Genomic DNA, 25,591 nt, shown 5'->3' on the forward strand with positions numbered 1-25,591 from the left:
AAACATGCGACAATTATTACACCATCAATAAAATACACTAATGCATGGCAACGATACTCATTTGAAGTAAACAGTACAAAAAATGTTTTCTAACATATGCAACTACATGAACTGCAGATCCACCAGTGCCAAAAAAGCAAGCAGGAGTCGCCACCAAGGAGATCAAAAGCTTTGCACTAGAATAAAATGGAGAAATAAAACATTTAAGATAAAAAATGAAAATGATGACAAGAAGTAAAACAGTTAACATTATAACAATACGAAGATGAGCATTGCAAACATCAATCTGCCCTCCGGGGGAAAGGAGGGGCCACAGGGGGAATGGGGGCACAAAGCAAAGGGAAGAAATTGATACCCTAAAGGGAAGTGGCCCTTACCTCAACCAAACACTATGGGGGTCATTCTGACCCTGGCGGTCATGGACCGCCAGGGCCAACGACCGCGGGAGCACCGCCAACAGGCTGGCGGTGCTCCCATGGGCATTCTGACCGCGGCGGTACAGCCGCGGTCAGAAACGGGAAACCGGCAGTGTCCCGCCGCCCAAGGGAATCCTCCATGGCGGCGCTGCAGGCAGCGCCGCCATGGGGATTCCGACCCCCTTACCGCCAGCCTGGCTCTGGCGGTTTTGACCGCCAGAACCTGGCTGGCGGTAACGGGTGTTGTGGGGCCCCTGCAGTGCCCATGCCAATGGCATGGGCACTGCAGGGGGCCCCCTAACAGGGCCCCACCAAGATTTTCAGTGTCTGCCAAGCAGACACTGAAAACCGCGACGGGTGGCTCTGCACCCGTCGCACCCCTTCCACTCCGCCGGCTCCATTCGGAGCCGGCATCCTCATGGAAGGGGGTTTCCCGCTGGGCTGGCGGGCGGCCTTCTGGCGGTCGCCCGCCAGCCCAGCAGGAAACTCAGAATGACCGCCGCGGTCTTTCGACCGCGGTACGGTCTTCTGGCGGTTCCCGCCAGGCGGGCGGCTTCTGCCGCCCCCGGAGGTCAGAATGAATATATATATATATATATATATATATATATATATATATATATTCTCCAGCCACAAAAACCACCAGCCGGCAGCCAGTCCACACACACCACCAGCAAAATCCCCACTTCAACCACACCATCAGCTAAACTCCAGTCCCCATACCGCCACTCAAATGCCAGTACACACAGAGCCAGCAAAACTCCAGCTCACAAACTTATTCCCTGGTGCCTAGCGGCATCCCTGGTGGGGGGCATGTGGCAGGGGGCCTGTTTGGGAGTGCCAGCGCTCCCAACATGGGTAGGTGCCAGGACAGCTTGGAACTGTCCTCAGATGGCCACCATGTCCTAGGACAGCTCCAAGTCGTCCTGGGCACCTATGGTTTAAAGTTGGAGTAAACCAAGACAGCACTAACAAGTGAATTAAAGAAAAGGCATGAGTGGGCCCATCAATTCCAGGCCTATATATTTTTTTTATTTTTTTGCTGGACCTGGAGGTCGAGTAGCCTGAATAATCTACTCAACCTAACTGTAAGGTACTTGACCCTGAAACGGGTCTCAAATTGTGTGATCCTAGGCAAATATAGCATTTTACATTCACCTTTTTCTTCATTCTCACATATGAGTGCACCTTCAAATATGTGAGTTCATTTCTGCTGTAAAATAAATCCTCTTTTGTTTGATTAAATATACTAAATGTTTGCTCCATGTATAGTAGATCTAGCCCACATATAGGGTACACATGAGCCATGCATGACTTGCCTCTTAGTTTACTAACAGCTTTGCCATCAGGGCAAGAGTGTTTCCCAGTTTATGTTTAAACACTCACTTTTGATAAATATATTACTAACGCATGATGTGGTAGCGCACTGTCATTTACAGACAGTAAATCTCCAAAAACCTTCCTACTAACTTGTAGCTTTACTGATAAAACAATATAGTGTATTAATCTGTGAAAATTGGGTTTCATAAAACAATTATCCTTTGCACATCACCTAGTGTTCTGACTTTTTTTTTCATCCTATTGAAAAAAATATTTTATCACACAGAAGTACAAAAATGTTCTTTCACAGCTACTAAAATATATTTTGAAATGTTTGTAAAGTTGACATAGTTATAAAAACGTTGTGTGTTAGGAAAAACCTGATACCAAAAACTTTTCACTTCACATAGGTGGGACAGTTCAACTTACAAAATCCTGGAACTCTGCATTCACAAGGAAAAGTATCTGCATTGCAAGAAGACAAACTGACTTTTGACATCTGTCTCTGAACACAGGGAAAAAGAGACAAGAATAAGATTTAAAAGCATCTTAATTGCTAATTCAGTTTCTGACTTAACAGAACACCTGTTCTTTGTCCACTGGCCAGAAGGGTCAAGTGAAATCTAAAAACAGCTCCACCTCATAAAATAAAACTCACCATAGTAGTTTTTTCAAGCCCTGAATACTTTCTGATTCACTCTTAAGTCATTTTGTCAGGTATCGATTTATGATCAGCTGGTTTATGCTTGCCCTCATTAAGAAATGTAAAGTCCAGGAGAAACCAGCAATTTAGAACAAATAAACTGCAGATTGTGTGATTGCTTGAAAAAAATAATAAGAATCTAAAACCTGTACTCTGCAACTATAATGGAATGATTAAAGAAAGAATGTATACATCACGTCCATTTACGGGGGTAAGTAAACAGCAAATTGTTGATCAGTGGAACAAAATCTACATTTAGAAGGGAGTGGGCATACTTATGAATCATGACAAGTCTTCTTGAGTGACAACTAATTTAAAAATTATAAATGGGATATTTTAGGTAATTTATTAATTTTTAGGGTGATCAGAAAGAAATAATTTTAGTATTTTTCCTACTTTGGGGTGGGGTGTTGGGGGTGGGGGGGGGGGGTGGGGGGGGGGTGAAGGGTGTTAGCGGATCAGGCCTCTTACCCCAGAACAGCCCACTCTCCCAAGGGAATGGAAAATGACAGGTTACTTTTTTTTGTGTGTTTCCTCCTGGATGGGTTTAGTGCTGACGGCACCCCTGGACAAATTCAATCAAAAGGGAAAACATTGGTAAGGGGAAGACTACAATTTCCAATGGAGGCTCTCTGTCTCTCTGTTGATGATTATCTGCTTGGTGATCACTGTGCGGGTCACAATCCCAGAGCAGGAATCTATCAGTAGAAGACCAAGGTTTTTTTTTTGTGGGGGGGTGGGGGGGGGGAATTGAGGGGCAGGGCTTGGGGAAGGGTTTTGGGTTTGACTTCTTGCATCTTTCCCCCTCCCCCCCCACACACACACACATTTATCAGCATTCTCGGTGCATAGGTATTTTTACAACACTAAGTCAAAAGACGTTTTAGAAATGATAAATACATGCCATGTCCTTGGATGGCTACAGCTGAGGCCCCATGTCAACAGAGAGCTCCGAATACGGTTCAGATACTGAGATTGCATCTGTGGCGAAGTATTATGTATCAGAAACTAGAAGCAACTTTTGGTTGCCATTCCAGTGATTCTGAAGAACGTGGCCATACAGCAAAGTCATTATGATGTTCCTTCACCAACGCAACCTGTGCTGCTGAGAACGTGGCAGTGTAGCACAATCCAAAGTGCAGGCAGGTAGTGCACAGAGCATAGTAAGATAGCTTCCTTGGCAGCTCCAACAGACCCCTACCTCTAATTTCTCCTCTCATTGGAGATGCTAGAGGTAAAGTCAATACTGCCAACTTTTTTCCCATTGGCATCTTACAACTTTTTGTGGCTGATGTGTTCCTTAAGGAACCTCTTTAGCAAATAAATCTGTGTCAAAATGTTTTTGAGGGAGCATAGAGGAACTCTGGCGCCTCATTCTAGGACACGTGACATCTAACTTTCCATCAAAACTAAAAAAAAAAATCAAAAAAGAAAGCTACATTCTGAGGCCTATATATAGACTAAAGAACAGTCTTAATCATCTTCTCCTATGTTTGGACAAGTCCCAGGTTCTCATATGTCATGAGCCAAGACAGTGCTCAGTTCATTCCTGTATGCTGCACTTCACAACAAGACTGCAGAATTGTCATAGAACTATCCAATCCATGACAGACTGTTCAACAACTGGCATGTGGAACAATTTGCTGTCAATGTACTGAGATTTATACTCCAGGGAAGAATATAACAGTAAAACACGTTTTTGATCCTTTACAAAAGGGAGCTGTTGTAAAGGCAGTACATGCCGAACAAGAACCTTTGTTCCCTCCCTTTTTATGTATAAACTCCAGCAGGTTTTTATTATTCAAAGCTCTTTGGTCTAAGGGATCATAGGTCTGGCATTTAGGCATAATGTGCTATGGAAATTCCCATCACGTAGGTGCACTACATCTTTTCTTTCCAAGTCTAAATCCATCGTCAACTATCGTGCCACCCAGACCAGTTGCACTGCCACCTAGCAAATTTCCAGGTTGGGTACTACCATGCCACCCAGGGATAATGTGTTCATGGCCTTTCCATTGAAAATCGCCGTCTTTCGGTGCCCCAAATTAGTTCGGATAAGGCAGGCCTCAGGTCCCTGAAGAGTGTCCACTGCTAACTAAGGAGGAGGGCCATAAAGAGTTCGCAGTCTGGGGAGGACTATCATCTGGAGTATGGCCACTCGTCCTAGCGGGGAGTGGGAGGCAGAGCCAAAAGGGAGATGTGTTCCACATGGTAGCCATACATCTATCTAGGTTACCCTGTCATAGGTCTTGCTATGCATGGTAGACCTGCACGCTCAGGTATTCAAAGGTGGGAGGTTCCCAGCCTACAGGGGGCCCTCAAATAACAAAGACGCTCTAGTGACTGGAAGGGGCTCACCAGGAACAAACAAGACTTGTCCTACTTTACTTATAGGCATGACACGTTGCCTACGTTCCTTCAGTATCCCCTCAAGATGGAGTAAGGCGACAACCAGGTCCCTGAGGAATAAGTGTCATCTGTATACCAGGCTGCCGCATGATCTCTTACACCTAACCTGATTCTTCACCCCCCATTCTCCTACCACCTCAATCCCCTGCCATGTATAATGCATGCCAAGGGCTCCAGGACTAACACAAAACGAATAGGAGGCAGTGGGCAGCCCTGTCTGGTATCCCTGTGTAGTTGACACTTGTCTGAAAACACTTTACCAGTACATACTTTGGTTAGGAGGTGCATGTATAATAACTGTACCCACCTCAGCATAGCTCCCCGAATCACTAGTTTTTAATCCTACAAACAAGTAGGGTATCAAAGGCCTTCTTAACGTCAAGAGGCCACAAACAGGTCTCAGTATGATAGCCCACCATGTCCATTATGTGGAATAGCGGACGGAGATTAAGATATTTATTCTAATCTGTGGCCTACTTGCTACCTCCATCTATTGTCAAATTGTGCAGATGGTCAATCTGCTGTATTACAAGTGTTTAATAGGCAATTCACTGCACATAATGGCAGACGTGACATCCACCATGTTTTGCGGCAGTTCCTGTAAGTCAAACTATAAGGTCCTTATCCTTTCTGGAAATGGTTTTGGGAACTTAAGAGACTGCCCCATGATTTTTACCACATGTTTAAAATGTACATATGCTCACGCTGTTCAAGGACTGTGTCACAGGATATCTTTAGACATCCCACAACTTACCACACAAAGGAAGGAATTGGATTTGGCAGTTGTTGATTTCAATTTTGGCAGAAATGGTGCTAATCAAGAGCAAATTCCACCCGAAGAGGATTCTTGAAAAGCACTGTACTAAAGGTGCAGAAAGACAAGCCCTTTTGAGTCTATGCAGGCTGCTATGGGGAAGCGTTAGTAAAGGTTCACCTACCAAACACACAATACTATCCAGGACTAGGAGTGACAAACACACATAAAGACAGTCAACGGTTAGTCTAGACTAGTTTTCTTGTCTAGGTAGATAGAAGATAGTCATGAAACCCAAATAGGTGATGCACCACCACATATGCAAACAATTTGTAAAAAGAGTCCAGTACTACGGTAGTGAAGATGTAAAATCCTTCTTTTTAATTCTTTGCAAGTCCAATACTTGGTGATCCCACAGTTCCGTGAATACAGCAAATGGTACAATGAATGGACAGCCAACACGTTTTGCCCACTAAAGGGGCTTCATTGCAGCCAATAGTGACTTCACATAGGGTATGACTGCAACATTTGGGCCCAGGGATGGTTGATACCAAGGGAAACCTATCCACCCAGATCTTTATCAGGTTACACAATAAACAGTAAAGTAACGGTGACAAAGAATCCAAAGTCAACACATTCATGTGACAGAAAAACTCAGGAATGTACAGTGCAAGGCAAATGTCTAACTAGCCTGCATTTACATACTTCTCTCAATGAAATCTGTACTCAACACATGTGGCTCAGACTACTGCGTGTGGCAAGAATTGACCAATCCATTGGCCATGGAAAGACCACATTGACTTCATTTGGTCACAATTTTAATCTGTTCCTGTAATGGGAAACATGCCCAGTCACACAAGTGAAGGATTGTTTTGATTGGAAGAAGTGTGGGAATGCTGGGTGGTAGACATTTTGTAGATCCCTGCAGATTCCAGAACTTTTCCCCTCAGAAGTATGTGGAAAATCTGTGACTTTACCCAAAGTTTGACATTCGCCAGGCATTCTTGGTAGGATAACATGGCGAGACCCACACAGGGCAATACTTTGGAATTATCTGCTTGTCTAGTTTACAGTAATGCATAGTGTGGGTAGGTTTTTGTGAGTGCCAGCCATCCAAAGCTCAAAAATCCCAGCCACCCACCACATCAGAATAAACTCATTTTAAAGAGAAAATCTGGAGGTTTTCAAGTTACATTCCGAGGCCTTTTCTGACGCAGTCAATAGGTCCAACAACACAAGTGGGGTACCATTTAAAAAAAAATAAAAAAATGAAACAATTGAAAAATACATGGGGTGGGGGGTAGGACAGAATTGCAGCAAACTTGTTGTTACAAACTGAAAGTATCGTCAGTTTGGCTTCAAGGTGCAAGCTAATGTGCAAGAAAGAACATTTTGCACAATGCTGTTTGAATCACATATTATGGGTAACCCCAAATTCAGAGTTTTACAAATAACCACTATTCCTAAATTCATTAGATTTTACCATGTTAATCGATGTATGATCAGTACACAGTGAAAAATTATAAACTGTTGGCTCTTGGTATTGCTTGTTTTTGGACACCAACAGGCACTATATTTCCCTGCAACTAGAAAAATATGAGGGATGTTAAAAGTATAATAGATTTGTAAATAGTCCATGAGGTGGGGTGAAAGACTCATGGAAATTGTCACCTATTTCTATTTTTCACTAATTTCATTCGTTGTTTTTTTTTTTTTTTTTTTTTAATAGTTTGTTTTTTGGGGGGAAAAACAATGGCTGGTGAGATTTTTGTCTACGTTTCAGAAATGTATAACTTTCTGGGTCAACCCATGGGTTTCAACGCCTGTTTCCATCACAAACTGCAAAGAGGTGGAAACCACAAAAATACGAAACACTGACTACCAGTGAAAGAACTGCAAAAACTGTAGTAAGAATGTTTTAAAACTCTGCCTGTTCCTGAAAGCTGAGAAAACCTTTCTGATGGCATTCTTATAAGAAGAAAAAATATTTTGCTCCATTTTGGATATTTCTCAGTTTTGTCCAGAGGACTCATCAATCCCCCAAGTACCATCATAATCACCACGTGTGGGGAAAGAGATCCAAATTTGGCCCGGATACCTTGGGGTGGGGGAATAAAAAGAAGATTCAAGTAGAAACTGCTCCAAAATGTTAATTACCTAAAATCAAAGACATTTCGCTAACCAGCAATGGACGTCACAGTGTAACAAGGTACACACACAGCAAGATCAAAAGCAGAAAAAAACATTTAAAAAGACACTCGAACACTTAACCCACAAACCGAACAAAAACTTTTTGGGGAATTGAAAGAAAGGGTTCCTACTCTTTAAAAAAAAAAAAAAAAAAAAAACGCACAATCATACATATGTACGATTATGTTTTAGGCTTTGCCACGACAACATACACCCCTTCCACATAACCCAAAATATATTACAGCAAATAAAAAAACTTGACAAAATAACAATAGTACAGGAGTTTAAAAAAAAGTGTTAGGGTCGTTGAACCTTGGCACTGCAAGCCTTAGCACAGTTTATTGGAAAACGTGAGGGAAAACAAAACGGAAACCCATTTTAGCAAATAAGCCTACCCCTCTCTGCGGTGACCCGCCCTTCCTCCGCTAAGAGTATTAAACACATGTAGAGGAACTGCAAAATATTTCTCTTTTTCAGGATATATTTTTTTTTGCTTGACAGAATAATGTTCAAAATTTAGCAGCAAACTAGAATGAGAAGCATTTAGCTAGGTGGCTAACGGACAAAGAAGCACCAGAGCTGATTCGGCCATGTTACCCTGCCCCTTTTGACTGAAAAACGGACAGAATGCAGCCAACAAATGAACAGTCTTGCATTTACATAAAAACAAATGAAAGGATGATACAACACAGAATCCATCTGGGTGGTATTTTAATCATTTACACTTGATTCTAGCCTCCATGGGTCTGTCTGGAAAGCACTGTGTTGTGTTGTTATTTATATACAGCATTTTATGCAAATTCCTCTTCACAAGAATGACTGAGCTTGCAGCATGGTCATGCAAACGTAAGACATTCAGTAATGTCTAGACAGGAAACTTAATAGTTCATCGATTGCGGTCTCCAGCAAGTTTTTTTTGCATATTTTCTTTGAGGAATGGGGGTCCCACAAGAGCAAACTTGAAGTACCACGATCCCACCAGTAGAGACAACAACTTTATTTATCAAAACATTTAATATCTGAACTGCATCTATGCCGCTCAGTGGAACTGTCAGTACTAAATCTAGCAGACAGCACACTGCACTGTACAATGAAAAAAGCAAGTTTGCAGTATTTGCTATGAGGCAACAAATCAGAAATATTATGCGTAGAAGAACCCCGGCAGAGGCATATTTTCAACAGAAATTCAACTAGAGAATGCACCTGGGACAAAGAGAAAGACTGCACGCCCACCAAACATCAGCATGAGATGGAGTGGCAGTGAATTCACCCACTGGTTCTTTGGCTGGGTAAAATGATTCAGCGCGGAGGAACAAAGTTTTAATGAGCCCATGGAGGAGTGGACAACAAATGAATAATATTCATCATTGGTTACACTAGGGCAATAGCGTAATTAACAGTACCTGCGTTTATAACAGACAATTGTGTCCTTGCGACAGCTGGCCGTCTATGTCAGGTGTTGTGGAAGTAGGTGGACGTTACCCCTTACGCATTTCATTGTGTATCCAGCTCGAGGTTTGTGGTGTTCCAATATAGGTGAAGGCACAAGTTGTTGGCTATGCAAAGGGAAAATACTCAGTGTGGCTCTCTACATGCAGATGCCACCCAAGGACCAGTCTACCCTGCACCAGCTCCCACCCACTGCTGGGCCGGCCCACCAACGCAAGCACCCTCAATACTACAGATTACATGTGGGGCCAGGTTAAAAAACAACAAATGCCCCATTTAGTAAAGAAAGGCATTATCTTTTAAATCGAACGGGATTATTAGTTTCATTATTTTAACATTGTTTTAAGGGATGCTCTTATACAAAATGTGAAATCATACTCCAGCGTGTTGTGACTCAGAACAGAAAACACAGAAAGAGAAAAGAGACAAATGTATCGCTTATCTAATGGCAAGAAAAGAGGCTTTTGTAAAATGTAAACATCTGGTTATTAGAAACGCTGTTGCTAAAATGCATGCTACCTTCATTTACTTATGAAACAAGGAACGTGTTTGTGTATAAAATACAATACAAATATTAGCAAAAGTTCTAGTGAGCTACTCATTTAACAGACTAATAAATATATATGAAATCGTTTTGGCCACGTGAAAGTAAGGGCACAGCAAACGTGCTTCCATCTTGAGAAGGGAAGGCATCTGTCAGTTGTTTCTTGCTGGAAGAGAATTCTAAGCTCGTCACGGATCCTGAAAATAAAATAGAATAATTATTTTGGCGATTTTAATGTTTGCCAGAATTTGAAGCTGGTAAACTTGTCAGTGTGATCGAGTGCCTGCTACAGAGCAGAAAAGTATCCCAGATTTGTCCAATCATAACAACGTGTACTATTCACAGTGCTCTGAAGCCTGATAACGATAGTAGCAATTAATTTAACATATCAATATCTTGGAATGAGTATACAAGCAAGGTACTTATCCAAGATATTATCATTGATTTAACAAATCATAGACTTATCCACCTTAACAAGCATATTGGAAAATCGATTTCTCCATCATACACTTGCAAAGACTTTAGGCTGTCCCAGGGTGAAGCTGAAAAACAAATCGTTTAATGCGGGGGACTGTCAAAAACAACCAACGACATTTGTACAAGAAAAAACAACCCAGAGAGTGTTCGTACCTTGTACAATGGGAGTGGGAAAGGAAGCACCACCACATGGGTGCAGACTAGTACAAATCTCTTGCAGAGCTACTGCCGGCTTCTTCTCGAGATGAGTTAAAGGCTGGCAAGAAAGTACGCAGGTGCACAACCCTGTGTCTTTTCTGTCATACTCTATATTTTCCCCCAGTAAGCTCGATAATTATGCAATCCCACTAGTGTTCTTCAGTTTAAAAAGTTATGGGATCTGAGAGTTGAGACTTGAGTCAAACGGACACCCAAAGTGCACTACTCTTTCAAAGTGTGATGACTGCCCGCTCTGTCTGGGGTGTAAAAGGCCGATGATGGTGGCAACATATCATAGTTCTTGTAAAGCATACTATCTCCTTTTACCAGTAGTTCTTTGGGGGAACTGCACCCAGACATCTCCAATTTAAACTTTTCTTTTTTAGAGTTTCTATTGATCAGTGTCGTTTGCACCCATGAAGTATGTAAAGAGTCCCTGGACACGTATGTGAGGTGCTGTCTAGCGAGAGGTAACTAGGCATACCTGAGTGAATGGTGAATCCGCTGGACTCAAGTGCGAGGTGAGGTGACCAATAGGATAGCAGCTGGCTTTGGACTAGGCTAGCTAAGATCCATGCTACTGGTGGGAGCCAGAGAATTATGCATTCCTTTTCCTTATGCCACAACTACAGCGGTCTGTGGGTGGGTGAGAATCCCAGCCTCTCTGAAGTGCATCCAGTTCCTCTGCTTGAGAAACAGAAGCCCCTTCCCTCTTTCTGCTGTGATCTGTAAACCAGTTCAATCTCAACAGCTACTGCACATTCTTGTAAGGCCATCTCAAACCAGCCTAGTAGTAGTTCCAGGAAGACAAAATCCTTGCAAGCGCTCACCCCAAGGTAGTCACGTCAGAATTGGGAAAGGACCCAGCATTGAGAGGCGGTGTACAGCCTGAATGGCTAAGATCTGGCCTTGAGCACCGGGACCCTTCACCAGTACAGGGTTCCACGTGTCTCCCAACATTTAAGGAGAACCTGCACATTAGTACAGCAGTGAAGACTTGTACTCTAGGAATAGGTATTTGCTAGTTGCTATCTTACTCCTGCACTAGGAGTAAGCCTGGGCCATACCTGAAGAAACTGCTGCTGTGTCTGTCCTGTGCAAGGAGGATGATCTTCCTGCCAGTCAAGTGAAGAGCCCAGCTGACTGACTGGACCTGAGGAAGATATCTATTGCATTAGATCTGCTCCAAGAACATGACGTGGCCCTCATCCAGTAGCTCAAGGGTCATCAGTTACTGTGCAACACCATTAGGTTCCAGAAGAAGATCAGTCATTTGTCACTATCGTAATGTCAATGGTTCCTCTCTCCCTGTGCAGCAGGGAGCTTGTGTGCACCTTCTAGTGGCCTCCAGAGATTTTGAAGATGACCATGACTTTCACTCCTGGCCTAGGGAATTATTTTAGGTCTAGTCCAGGTGTATCATATTTTCTCATCACTTAAACTCCTAGTTCCTACCACAGACTGGCACAAGGTACAGCTTTGGCCTTGCAGGTTGAATGCCCAGTGGTGGATTCCACCATCCCTGCGGGACTGGACTAAGCCTGGTGGGTGTAGACATACCAAAACCCCAAAATTTGTTGTCTTTATAGTTATCAAGATGTAATGGCATATACACCTGCTATTATCCCCTGTAACCAGTCGAATGAAGAATAGCACTCTAGTAAACATACCAAGCAGTGTCACTGTACCCCCTGAAGAGAATGTGTTATTTGCTAGGGGACACTTCACTCTTTGGTACGAGTCCAAGGGCAGATTGGAAGGTCTGGGCCGATTTCATGGCAGGGCCACTGAAACCCCATTAACACTCCTCCATCAGTAACAGACTACATCACTACACGTCAAACAATATCACTATTTTAATTTGAAGTGAAGTAGTAAGTGAACCTTATGAGACTGATTTTGTGCAACTGTTGGGTTACATGATCCTCTAGCGTGACTCACTAGTTTTGTGTCTGTGTTGTACAGTCATAAATTCTGCTTCACAAATATCTTCCAGTAAACACCAGCACCCATGGTAACTTTTTCTAGCATTTTAAAACAATAAATGCTTGGGGTCGTATTTCTGATTAAGTACTACAGACTTCTGCTTTCTTTATTGCTGATCTTTATTTTTCATGTATTATATTTTTATTATGTGTAATAAAGCAATTTTATTTAAAAAGTAAAGAACTGAATTGAGTGTTAAAATTGACTGGTATTACTGTGGTAACTGAGCGTATAAATCTACACCGCCACCTTAAGAAAGCCATAGACTGCTCAACCCCATCTTAAGCATCAAGGGATAACAAGGTGTACTTAGCCATTGAATTGGAGTTCAACAGTAAAGTGGCACCAAGGCAGCAGCATGAAACAACATCAATTGTCAAAATTGAAGCCCAGTAACACTCAACTGCCTTGGAACACTATGGAAATGTTCTCACTTAAAGAATTTAGATGTTTTCTTTTGGAGATAACTAAGAAAAAAGGGGAGAGAAGTGTAGGGAGGTGGACTAAAACATTTACAACAGCATGATTTGAGGGAGAGGGGGTCGTTGATAAAGAGTCTGACCGTGTACTGTCTATCAGGATGAGAAACAGCAGGTTCCTGGGATTATACCTTGGTGCACAGGGCATGTTCAGCAGAGCATAATCTGAGATGAGGTATGTTGTATGAATGCAGAGGTTCAAACTGAAATCCCCAAAAAAGATTAATTAGAGCTCAGTACAATGATTTAAGGACAATGTCAAGTTAAAAAAAAAATAGTAGGAGGGTGGGAGAATGAAGTAAGAGGCAAGTCAGTTTTTATCTGCACTCACCGATTGGCCTGATTTGCTAATATACATGAACAACTTTATAGTTTATTAAATCCTAACTGTTATTAAACATGTGAGCTGCTGCAATAATTAAGATGTTTTTACCCCTTGTTGCTGGTGTGATCTAAAAACTCAGGTGCTGTTTGGAAGCACCCATCGCACAAATACAACATACCTTTCACTGTTATTTTCAGGATAGGCAAGGGTTTTATCTTAACTGTACACCTTTGATATAATCCTAATGTTAGCCAACAAAAGCAGTTGTTTAAACGTTTTAAATAGGGATTTGCAAAGATAGGGAGTAACCACCACTTTGTTGTTGCAGGTACGGACTACTTTCTTGTGGACAAACTGTAGCAGCTCACAAACCTGTGACAAGATAACTGCCCTCTGCATAAGTCTGCTATTGTTGTCATTCTTGGTTGCATACAGATTAAAAAGCAACATCATAATCAATTGGGCTGGAATCTGGCAGGCCATTGTTTTAATTAAAGACACTATGGTGTTTGATAGAGAAGCACTGTTAGACCTATCAGTCTTAGGGTGGTCTTCCCCCCAAAGGTTTTGCCTGCCTTGTCTCACTTTTGCTTATCTGTTTTGTTGGCCTTAGGGCTCTGGGCACTATCAGTGCTAAATTGAATGTACTCACTCCCCTAAAACATGGCAACATTGGTGTATCCACAGTTGGCATATTTAATTTACCTTGAAGTCCCTAGTAAAGTACCCTATATGTGCCCAGGGACTGTACATTAAATGCTACTAGTGGGCCTGCAACACAGATTGTGCCACTCATTTAAGTCACCCTTTAAACAGGTTTCAGGCCTGCCACTGCAGGGCATGTGTGTGCAGTTTGACTGCCATATTGACCTTCCATTTAAAACCCCTTGACAAGTACTAAGCTCCCTTATTATTATAAAGAAGTCACCACTAAGGTAGCGCATAGGGAAGGTTGCTATGTAATTAAAATGCAGGACATATACTTTCAAATTTGACATGTCCTGGTAGTGAAAAACTCTCAAATTTGTTTCTCACTACAGTGAGGCCTACCCCTCTCATAGACAACATTGAAGATTTCTTATTACACTTTACTGAACGTAATTCACAATTGAGAAATGAGTAGGCCTCATGTTTAGTACCTATGGAACTGTCATGATGAATCATCTTTAATGGTAAAGTCTGATTTACTATTACAATTTTGAAAATACCACTTTTAGAAAGTTGTAATTTTCCTGCTCTTAGCCATGTATGCCTGCAGCCTGTCTTCAATACATGTTTGGGCAGCGGTGACAGCTGGCTTCCTCCATTCCCTCTAGACAGCCTCACACAAAGAAAGGGTAGGCGTGACCATCTGCATGTTGATAGGTCCTCCTGGGCAGGATGGAAGAGAGGAAATGACACACAACTGAATAGGCAGTGTCCTGCTCCCACACAAAGGACTGCTTAAACAACTGTAGTGATTCTGGGGGCAGGGCAGGAAGAGAGGACCAGTGTGCACTTCAAGGACCCCTCTTTGAGGTCACTCCCACTTTAAAGGCACACCTGGGTATAAGAATCAGATGTCTGACCCTACCAAATCAGTACACTTTTGGAACTGTGGATTCTCTGCCAGGAAGGACTGCTGTGCTGCCTGCTGAAGGACTGCTACTGTTCTGGACTACTGCTCCGAAATAACTGCTTTTCTGTTGTGCAGACCTGCCTGCTGCCCTCTCTGCCTGGGTTAAAAGGACTGGACCTACACCACTTGGACCCAGAGCTTGCCTTTTATTCTGAAGTCGCAGGAACACCAAAGACTACCAGCAACACTGCAACAGCCACTTTGACTCTACCAACTGGGAGTCCTCCCTGGCAAGTGGTGTCAATCCAGTCCACTTGGAAGTAGGTATGCCTGTGCTGACCCAGCAGAATCCACGCATCGCCGCTGTTGTGCCGGTCGGAACAGACATCTCCTCAACGACACCACAATTACTGCTCGAGGGCTTTGCATCGCCAGCTGAGCAGCTCAACAATGATGCATCATTTTCATCCCAAACGGTTCACAGCAATACATCACCGATCACGCGGTTCAGACCCAGGGCATCACCTATACTACCAGGATCAAAAACGACACATCGGCTTTGCATAACTACTCACATCCTCTCGCCAGAAACTCGACCCAAGGTACTGATTTCAGCGGGCCAAGTTGGGTCCCTGTATCCAACACGCACTCCATCGCGATTGGCCTGACTTTTCAGATTTTACCCGGTCGAGCATGACCAGGCATCCCCAATTGGCGCTTTAGGTTTCTTAACACTGCAGTTTTATTTATTCTTTAAAAATTCACATCTCGCCTTCTGCTTATTGGATTTTTGTTGTTTTCATCTTGTTTTGTTCAAAAAATTACGCTCAACTTTTCTAAACAGGTGTGGTATCTTTTTGTGTGTGTTTTCACTGTTTGAAGTGTTGCACAAATACTTTACACATGGCCTCCTAAATTAAGACTGTCTGTTCTGTGCCAAGCTAACAGAGGGTGAGTACACTTTTACTCATGGTGTGTATCTGACTTACCCCCGACTAGGATTTTGGTTCCTACTATAAAAAAAAACAAATTAAAAAAAAGAAAGAAAGAAAGAAAAAAAAGCAACACACAGGCGTTATATTGTGGTTTGTAACACTCATGCTTATTTAAATGGAAAGGACTAATGAAGCATACAGCAGACAAAACTTGTGCTCAGAAGGTGGCAGAATCAGTTTCTTTTGGCATAAAATGTCATCATCGGCACAATAATATATCTAGTTATTTAAATGGTAATCGGGTCAAATATTCTTCATCATGGTAAGAAGGTTAATACTGCTGGTTAAGGTTACTGTATTTTTTCACATGTTCCGCAATGATCAACTATACCACAAAGGACAGTGGGAAGCCCTATTCTAGCAAGGTAGATTTGCACAAATAAGACAAAAATCGGTACAGAGACCAATATTGGGCTCTCATAAATTACAATTTCTATAAGTATCAATATAAGGGTGAAGGTGCTAAAGGATCAGAAGAGTAATCTTGTCCGCCATTTTGAGCGCATATTCGCTGTCTCCAAACGAACATCATTCAGAAGCTGCATGCCAAAACGTGGGATTTCTTGTGCACTCAGTACCTGATTTCAAAGTAAAGCACAGGATCTTGGCTCTCGGAATGGATTGCTACCGGCTGGCATTCCAATGAGAAGTGCATCCTTGCAGGCGTTCTGCATGCAGTATTGTTGAAGCTCTGCAGCCGCCTGAGACACCTGAGGTAAAAAAAATAAATAAAAAAAAAAGTTATATTGTTATATTCAGTCAATCACCTGAAGACTTAAATATTGCAAGTCTGTGAAATGATTAGATGTTTTCAATTTTAGGTCAAAGTCTACCAATCTTCGGGGCATTCATAAAGCTGTCCTGGGAATTAATTCTGCCTGTTGATTACCATTGGCTTTGTGGTTTTTAACTCACAATTTCTGTCTTTCTATTTACTGTCTTTGTTTTGGACTGTCCATGTTTAGTTTGACCCTCCCAAGGAGCAAAGCTTTTTCACACTACTTCTCCTTGTATTTTTCCACAAGTACTCCATTCTGTAAACTGGCCTGTAAATCTTGTTCTCATCTTGTCACATCTGCTGTGCATTCAAAGACCGAGGAGGCTCTGTCTTCAGGAGCTTAGTGTTTACTTTTCTTTGACTTCAATGTGAGAGGATTTGTGCGACAATCTTGTTTGATACTGGGGGTAGAGGAAATGGTTTCTTTATAGCACACAAGAATATTTAAATGAACTATGTATGTATTTCAAAATATATCAGAATAATAAACGCACAAACGAAGGACATCTTGTGTTATTTTTGTAGTGTATTGAAAACATACTTTAATATAATCAAAACAAAATCAATACACTAGGCGATTCCATTTCCACACATTGTTTGTGCACTGTAGCATTTTATTAGTAAATCTGTGTGTCTCTGCAAATATAATAGTAATTTCAATTGAAAATGTTTTGCCTGTAATGGCAGTGTGCTATCACACCATGCATACTCCACTCTACGTCACTCCACACCCCTGCACTCTACTCTGTGCCACTCTACGCCACTGCACTCCACTCTGTACCACTTCATGCCCCTGCACTCTATGCCAGTCCACTGTACGTTAATCTACTCTGCAGCACTCCATGCCAGTTCACTCTACAATCTACTTCACTGTACTGCACTCGATGTCACTCTACTCTAAACCATTGTGCTCTACACATCTGCACCCTATTTCACTGCACTCTACTCTGCACCACTGTAGTCTACACAACTACTCTCTCCACCACAGAACTTATGACCCTCTACACCACTGCGCTCTACATCTGCACTCTGCAGCACTCCATGGCACACTACTCTACACCACTGCAATCTATGCCACTCTACTCTGAACCACTCCACCCTACTATTCACAACTGTAATTTATTCCACTGCAATTTATGACCCTGTAATGTAAGCTGCTGAATTCTTTGCTGTTGCACTCTACGCCATGTGCTCTGCATCAGTCCACTCTACTCTGCTGTACTCCATGCCACTGCACCCTACTTTGCACTACTGTATTCTATGTAAATGCACTCCATTCTACTCTATGCCACTATACTCTGCACCACTCTACATCCCTGCACTCTATGCCACTCTACTCTGCACCACTGATCTACAACACTGCATTTTACGACGCTGCACCGTATGCCGATGAACTCTATACTACTGCAGCCTATGCCACTATACTCTGCAACAATATGCAAATGCACTACACCAGTCCGCTGTACGCCACTCCACACTATTCCACTCCAATACATGACACGCAATGCCATTCCATTCTACGACACTCTCCTCTAGGTCATTAACTTTTATCCGTGCTGAACTGCAGCTGTGCTGGTGTACAACATGGCTAAAACACATTGGCAAAGCCAATAGCTCTTGCATCACTGAGACCTATTAGCTTTGCCAATGCCTATGTTTCAAACATAAATGTAAAAAAAAAACACAACATACCACCCTCTAAACATAGCAGGCATATGATTATAATAACAAAATGTAAATAGGAAAAAAAAAATATGATACATCAATACTTCCAGGTAGGTGTACTTGCTTTGGATTGCTGTAACCTGAGATCTAGTTTATACTCAGCAGGACAAAAAAGAATGAAATGGAAAGAAAAAAAGAAACAGCGAGTGTATGTCCATTTTTTTGAAAACATTTTTTTAGAAAGATGTGCATGTGTGATCAGAGAGATCCAGTGGCTAAAGTGAGTTGACCCATTGCCCCGTACGGGGGGGGGGGGGGGGGGGCGGGAGGGGTGTGTGTGTGTGTGTGTGTGTGTGTATAACAAAAATGTGATGGACTGCTGAACACAACAATAAATAGAGGACAGATCCAAAGCACCTTCTATGTACGTATGTATGTATTTTTTATTTGTAAGATTGTTCTTAATTGAGGCAACCAAAACCTAACACGTTATGTAGGCTAGACCTAAAAGTAATGAAGGTCTGCTATCAAATATACTTCTACAGATGGTGCTTAAACGATTGCTGTCATGCAGGTATACATGTTTTCGTATGTGTAGGTGGCCAAAGGCTACAGCGAACGTGTTGCGCTGTTCTCAATATGCTAAATAACAGAGATAATGGCAATTAATTAACACAGTCTCTAGGCACCGAGATCCAAACTGCTACTGAAAAACAAATGCACAGAGGAGTTCTAATAATAGAACATGAAATAGCAGATGGTGTTATGGTTCCAAAGCACCATGCAGACAATGGCATATTATTCCAGAAGGAACAGGCAATAATGACGGGGAGACACTGGAAAAGAGGTATCAATTAAAGAGACTACATTAGGGCCTCTCGAGGAGGATGAGGTGGAGAGGGTACGGGGTAAACATACCCTCTATAAAGAATTTACAAAAATGCAGCACTTTTCTTACTCGTTCCATGAACAGATGTTTAAACGTTGCTTCATTTATCGTAAACATCTATGCACACCTGCCAGCTACCGTTAGCTTACAGCAGACAACACGCGGCTTGCGTTCAGGAGGCACTTCTTCAGCGCAGTGCTAAAACAACAGGCTGCCCTACAAAAAGCAACGACACTGTTGGCCACGGATAGCAGGACCTATTTGAGCGGCTCCGTTTTCCACTTTGTAACACCCCCCGCCCCAACACTCCACTTTATATGTGTTGCTGAAAACTGTATTGCAGCAAGTTCTTCAAAGCACTGCTTTGGTTAAACCTTGAAAAAACGGGTGCAAGCCAGACGGACCGTGTGTATGACAATGGGGGCTCACACCGAGACAGTAAGTTCCTATAGATCGGACTAGACGATGCGAATAATTTACAAGCACTTTGATTTTCACTTGATGCTATTCCCGAAGCCTTTTCCGAGCGTGTAAACGCGCGTGCATTTTCACACTGCACGCTCACTTGCCTCGATGCTAACTGTACTTTCTGTGGCGGTGCCGTGATGTACATGGCTTTTCAGCCCCTGGCAAACAGCTGCTCGGATGTGCGGACAGCCACATCCGGGCATTGCAGCTCTTCGGGTCACTGAGTCTGATGTCCGTGAACACAAAACAGACGCACTGGATTATACAACTGCCTTTCGACTCTTTAGTACCCAATCAAGAAACTGTAATGTTTCGTGAAACTGCGACAAGCTACCCAGGCCGAATTAAACGGCTTCAGTGAGGGCTGAAGATAAGATGCTGCGCCACGCAAGATATTAAAACGTGACCGCGGAGATGTCCAAAAGGATCATCACAAACTAGATAATGCAACGGCTGTCAATGATGCGCTATCCTTGTCCTCTCAGGTTTTAATCCCCACAGCATCCGACCCCTTCTACAGGCCATGTTCACTATAGAGAAAAGACATATTTATAATTAAAAATACATTTAAACCAAACCCCTTAACTGCTGGGCCTCCCCCCCCCAACCTGCAATCCCTTTTCGCGATTTGGGGGAAGTATGCTCTTAGGGCTATGTAACTTTTTTTTCCCCCACACAAAGTATGCACTCCAAATTTGCATCCTACCAAATATGGCTTTCCAGATGTGCACAAATACAGGTGGACATCTATGAATATATATTTTTTTTAATTCCCGAAATTCTTTACCAATCCCAGATGACTAATGCACTGAAAGAACATCATCCATCTTGGAACCTCTCAGAAGGATAAAGTATTGAAAACATACACCGAGGCAATGTAGTAAGATATTTTTTTTAATGTAACCAAAAACCAATGTAAGATGGCCACCAATGCACATGCATGAATCCTGGAATGGATTTTAGTATACTTTATTATTATTCTACCATTTCAGGAAGGCTGATAGTCATTTTGCAACAGTGCATAAGATGATGTGAACATTAAGATGAAACAGTGGTAATGTAGGAGTGTGCTTTTCTTTACGAAATGCCCTTTTGTGTCTCAGGAGCAGTTTGATGAATCTTCACAATCCCCCCTCAAAGAAGTGCTACTTTTGTATATTTTGTGCATGGAAAGTTTCGGGGTGATTTGTCAAGCGGCAGAGAAAAACAGGGAGTCCCAAAATGCATTTTCCTCAGCAACTCTAGACACAGCTACAGTCCAAACGGATGAACCGATTTACATTACATGTGGAAGAAAGCTAGATCTTGGTCTAGAAAGAATGCTTTTGTGATTTGGTTTAGATCAGTTCAGTAGTTTTGGGCAATTAATGCACAGAAACGGCTGTATATATAATGCCAGAGGAGAGTGGGATGACAGAACTCATGATGAGATCTGATTGGCTACATTTTAGAACTCTGGACTCAGTCCCAGAAAATAAGAAAAAAAAAAAAAAAAAAAAACTTAAGGGAGCAGGGTAGCAATACCTTGACCCTCTAGAACTGGTAGTGGGGTCCCAGAAGAACCCCTGCCTTCATCCAAAACATATATATTTTAAAAATGTATTTGCCATAAATTTGTCATACAAGCATATACTTGTTTCTTGTGCTGGGGATTCTTGTCCGAGAGGGAGAGTACAAGTTACTTGTCATCAGCACTGGATGTGGCTGTATTTGCATGGATAATGCTGGCCAGAGTTCATTCCGTTAGCGCTTGGCTGCTCCTTTGAGAGTGACAGTGCGCTTTATAAAACCCCTCATTTATTCATTCATCCATATATGCACTGAAGGCGGTGGGGCTGAGCAAGGAACCTTGAGGCACTTCCCAGATGAGAATGCAGGCTTCCAAGGTGTAAAGTGCAAGGCTGACAGCAGAAGGTAAGATGCTCAGGCCCAGAATTTCTGGATACCACACTCTCCAAGCCCAATCCGGAGCCACTAGACTGATTCGGGCCCGGTCATTCCTAATCTTCTTCAGAACCCTGGGCAGGAGAGGTAGTGACGTCCAAGAGTCCTGTGCTCTACTTTAGGCAGAAAGCACCTCCAAGACAGCCTTCTTGGGAAGGCCAGCACACAAAAGTGAGGACATTGCACTTTTCCGGTGGTGGTTAAGAGATCAAGGCAGGGTGCTCCCCATTGCTGAAGACACCCTGTGCCACTTTTGGAAGTAACTGCCATTTGTGATTCACTAGACATCACTGACTCAGTTTGTCCGACCTGGCATTTAAAGATCCTGAAATGTGGTGCTCAATCAGGGAATTGCCTGGAAGATTAAGCCAGTTTCAGAGATGCAAGGTACACAACCCAGGAACCCACCCTGATTATTGCAATATGACATTGCAGAGGTGCTGCAGGTGAGAATCTACACCAACTTCCCTTTAATGGTAGGTGGTATGCTTTTTTTTAAATCTGTGTGGTTTTTACGTTTTAAATTGTCCCTAAAAATGTACTTTTCTGCTGCTGTGTGGGGCCCAAGGCCAAAATACAGGGAATTTTGCCACCATTCTACCTACTGGGCTTACTAGGTGTCATTTTTGGTGAGGCAGTACTCTAGTGCAGTGGTTCCCAACCTGTGGGCCAGGGACCCCTGGGGGGCCGCGAAGCCTAAACAGGGGGTCCGCGGCAGCTTAAAAAGATGTAATAATATTAGGTCCCAGCTATCAGTATTGACTCAGTGGAGGTCCCCCGGTTCCAATAATGATTCCGTGGGGGTCCCCGGGCTCCAGTATTGATAAAATGGGGGTCCACAGAAGTGAAAAGGTTGGGAACCACTGCTCTAGTGCTCATCAGTAGGCGGGGGAGTTCTGAAGCCACAGGTGCATCTAAGGAGCATTGCAGTGCCTTAGATACACCCATCTGTGCCTGTCCGCATCCCAACTGTGACCAGTGCCAGCCACACTGTCCGGGAGGCCCCGTTACTAACCTTCAACTCTGCTCCTCCAGTGGCGAGCTCAGAGAATTCTGCACAAGCTTTACCTGCCCTTGCCGGCTGAACCCAGAGGTTTTTCCCGGGATGGGTAACCTGCTCTTCCGACCACTATGTCCTCCTCCCACCCCCACCCACCCACCTCCCAAAAAAGGCCACCCCACCTGATTTGTTGTCCCCGGTCCCTCGTGAGCCTCAGGCTGGCTCCCTAAACAACTCAGGACCAGGGGTCAACAGAGGGAAGGAGCCCTCCTTAATGTCCAGTCCCTGCAGAAACATGCCCGCCACATCTTTGATCTTCTTATCAATAGGGGTTTATATGAGCTTTTTATGCACTGGCTATCCCCGAGGAGTATTCCTTTCTCCATTGTCCTAGATGCCATAAACGGGAGGGAGGAGCGACGAAAGCTTTCAAACAGCCTCTACCATGCTCCACCTTCGAGCCTTGGCGATCTCAGGGAAGCCAATAGTCTCAGTTTCCGCCTTATACGATCTGCCCAAATTTAATTGTCAGGGGGATTAATTTATCATCCACCGTGCCCCGCTGGGGAGTTTTTGATTCCTTAGAAGGAGTCCTGGCCCCCTTATCCTGTCCGGGGTGTGTGTGTGTGTGTGTGTGTGTGTGTGTGTGTGTGGGGGGGGGGGGGGGGGGGGCTTTAATTTCTAATGGGACAATCCTCAGGACCAAATGGCTTTTTCCCTTACTGAGTGCTTGCTCACTCTGACTTTGCCTCAACTGTTTCTGGCACCCACTCACATGGCATGGCCCACCACTGATATGATCTTTTCCAACTGTTCATTAATGATCTGCCCTCCCGAGCCCGCCCTGTGGTCTGACCATGATTTAATTTCTTTTTATTGGACTTCTGGTAAACCCGGTTTGCAGGGTAGGATGGTGGACCGGAATTCTTTCAGGGCAAGGAAGAAGGTGAAAAACCCACTAAGTGGACTTCCTTGCCATTAACCACCCCTGCTGGACTAATTACATCAATCAAAATGTTTAGGCTGTCAAAACCTGGCTCCTGGGGGCAGTAGACGTGCGAGGTCCCTTACAAGAGGAGAAAGGGCAGATGCTCTGCTCTATGGTTCTCTTTGCGCTTGGTCAAGGAATGCAAAGCTTGCAAAAAGCTAGAAAGTATCTGGCATAAAGACTAATCCTCAGGAAGTAAAACTCTTACAAATAGGCTGTTAGTGCCTAACAAGCCTCTCTTAAATAGGGCCAGAGCCGGTTCTTTACAGGGAAAAATCAACTATGCTGAGCACAGTTCCCATTCCATCTTCCAAATCGTGAACTTTTTTACCGCACTGCAATCCTGCCAAAGAGCTATCTGTCCCTCCCATAGGCTCTGCAATGGGCTGGCAACGTACTTTGCAACCAAAATTTCCAATATTCAGAGAACACTGCCGGCCTTCCCGGAGAGTCGCCCTTTTAATGACTAGATCCAGACAGGCTCAGCAATAGGCTTACTCAGTTTAAGCACAGGTCTCTGGAACAGTCCAGGGAAGTCACCCTGAAACACAAATCAGGCTTGTATGGATATATGCCTCCCTACACTGCTTGGTGAGGGAGTGAACATTATTAATCCAGTGATTAACTCCAATTTCAAACTCTCCCTTGCCTCAGAGGTCATGCCGGCCGCCAGGTAACTTGCCATGGTGATCCCGCTACTTAAGAAGCCTGCGCTGGACCTTAGCATTTTTTAAAATAATTATAGCCCTTTACAAAAATACTGGAAAGGCTAATGAATGCTCATCTGTCTTTACATCCACAGGGAAGAAGTGAAGGCCAAGGAACACAGCAACACTCCTAATAACAGTAGGAAAATACATACTTATCCTCCCTAGATGGCCCAGTCAAAGTGGAAATCAACCCAGTATCCAGCCCACTGCCATCTTGTAGATCCATGTGCCAATTGCCTTCATCATAAGACGGGACAAACTCTTCCACACTGCTTCCATTGTTGACTACATATGGCTGGCTCTGGTAGGAGTCTAAGACAAAAGGTCGGTGTAGTGCCTTTGTGTGACTACTACTGGTATTGAAATGGAATAGTGTCTAGATTTGTGGGATTGGCTATTGGCTGCGCTATATCAGGATCTGAGCGCAGCTTTGGTCAACGCTGAGAGGCATGTGGCTTGGAGTCCGATACCATCACAGGTTGAGACGACGACTCCGGTGCTAGTGACAGCATTGATGTTCAAGGGACCAGTGGAGATTTCTGCACTGGACCCAAAGTTGGCACTAATAACTAATGGGGAATCCAAAACAGGTACAAGGGGTACAATCAGCACAGAGGACAATCTGCCAGTGGTAACTTCACAAGAGGCCCCAGCACACTCTTAGGGCCCAAAGGCGCTCTAAAGTGATTGGAAACCATACCAAAGATGCAGTCTGGCCTCTCAAAAGGCATGTTATGACGTTGCTGGTGGCCCTAGCACAACAGATCTTGTGCGCTCGACTGGAAAGCAGATGTGTATTTCAGCTGGTTATTTAAAGTAAGTTTTAAAAAAAAAGAAACAGATAAAGCTATTTCATGGGAGATTATGAGAACATTCCACTAGCCCAAGGATTTTAAAGTGAAAGGCCACACATGAGTACAATTTTGAGAGTACCACTGTTCTAATGGGGCTGGTAAACTGGTGACTGCAGACTTTAATGTAAGCATGGCTCTTTAAAAGCCATGGAGCCAGGGATGAAAAGGCAAGGTTTCCACACTTAACCTGTTCTCCTCTTTCATGAAATGCACATCAAAGGGGTACGCCCAAATAACTCCTCTCCCATAAAGCTTTGCCATCATTTAAAAAAAAATAATAATAAAAAGAATTCTCAGCTGTGCTTCTCCCAGCTTTATGTTGCTCTCTTTCGCAAGTTTGATTTTCTACCACCTGCTCCACGTTGCTCTCTACACATCGCTTTCCCACACGCATCCTGTGTGCGCTCACCCCATTGCCCATGCCCCCCCCCTTCAACCTCCACCCTACCAAAAGAAGAGCCCTTGCCTTTTTTCCCCTTCATTTTGTAAAAG

The 25,591-nt window shown here is 43.4% G+C and overlaps 1 protein-coding gene across 1 annotated transcript in view; it reads right to left on the reverse strand.

The window, feature by feature from the left end:
• Positions 1 to 8,486: 8,486 nt before the first annotated feature.
• GNG10 (G protein subunit gamma 10) overlaps positions 8,487 to 25,591 on the reverse strand; it is a 31,652-nt gene continuing 14,547 nt past the window's right edge. Inside the window, exons 2-3 of the mRNA XM_069238751.1 lie at positions 16,382 to 16,513; positions 8,487 to 9,982 (exon numbers count right to left, since the gene is read on the reverse strand). Of these exons, the coding sequence (XP_069094852.1) occupies positions 16,388 to 16,513 (126 nt within the window). The 3' untranslated portion in view covers positions 8,487 to 9,982; positions 16,382 to 16,387. The remainder of the gene's footprint in view (positions 9,983 to 16,381; positions 16,514 to 25,591) is intronic.

The sequence above is a fragment of the Pleurodeles waltl genome, chromosome 1_2, assembly GCF_031143425.1.
Source record: "Pleurodeles waltl isolate 20211129_DDA chromosome 1_2, aPleWal1.hap1.20221129, whole genome shotgun sequence".
Classification (NCBI taxonomy): domain Eukaryota; kingdom Metazoa; phylum Chordata; class Amphibia; order Caudata; family Salamandridae; genus Pleurodeles; species Pleurodeles waltl.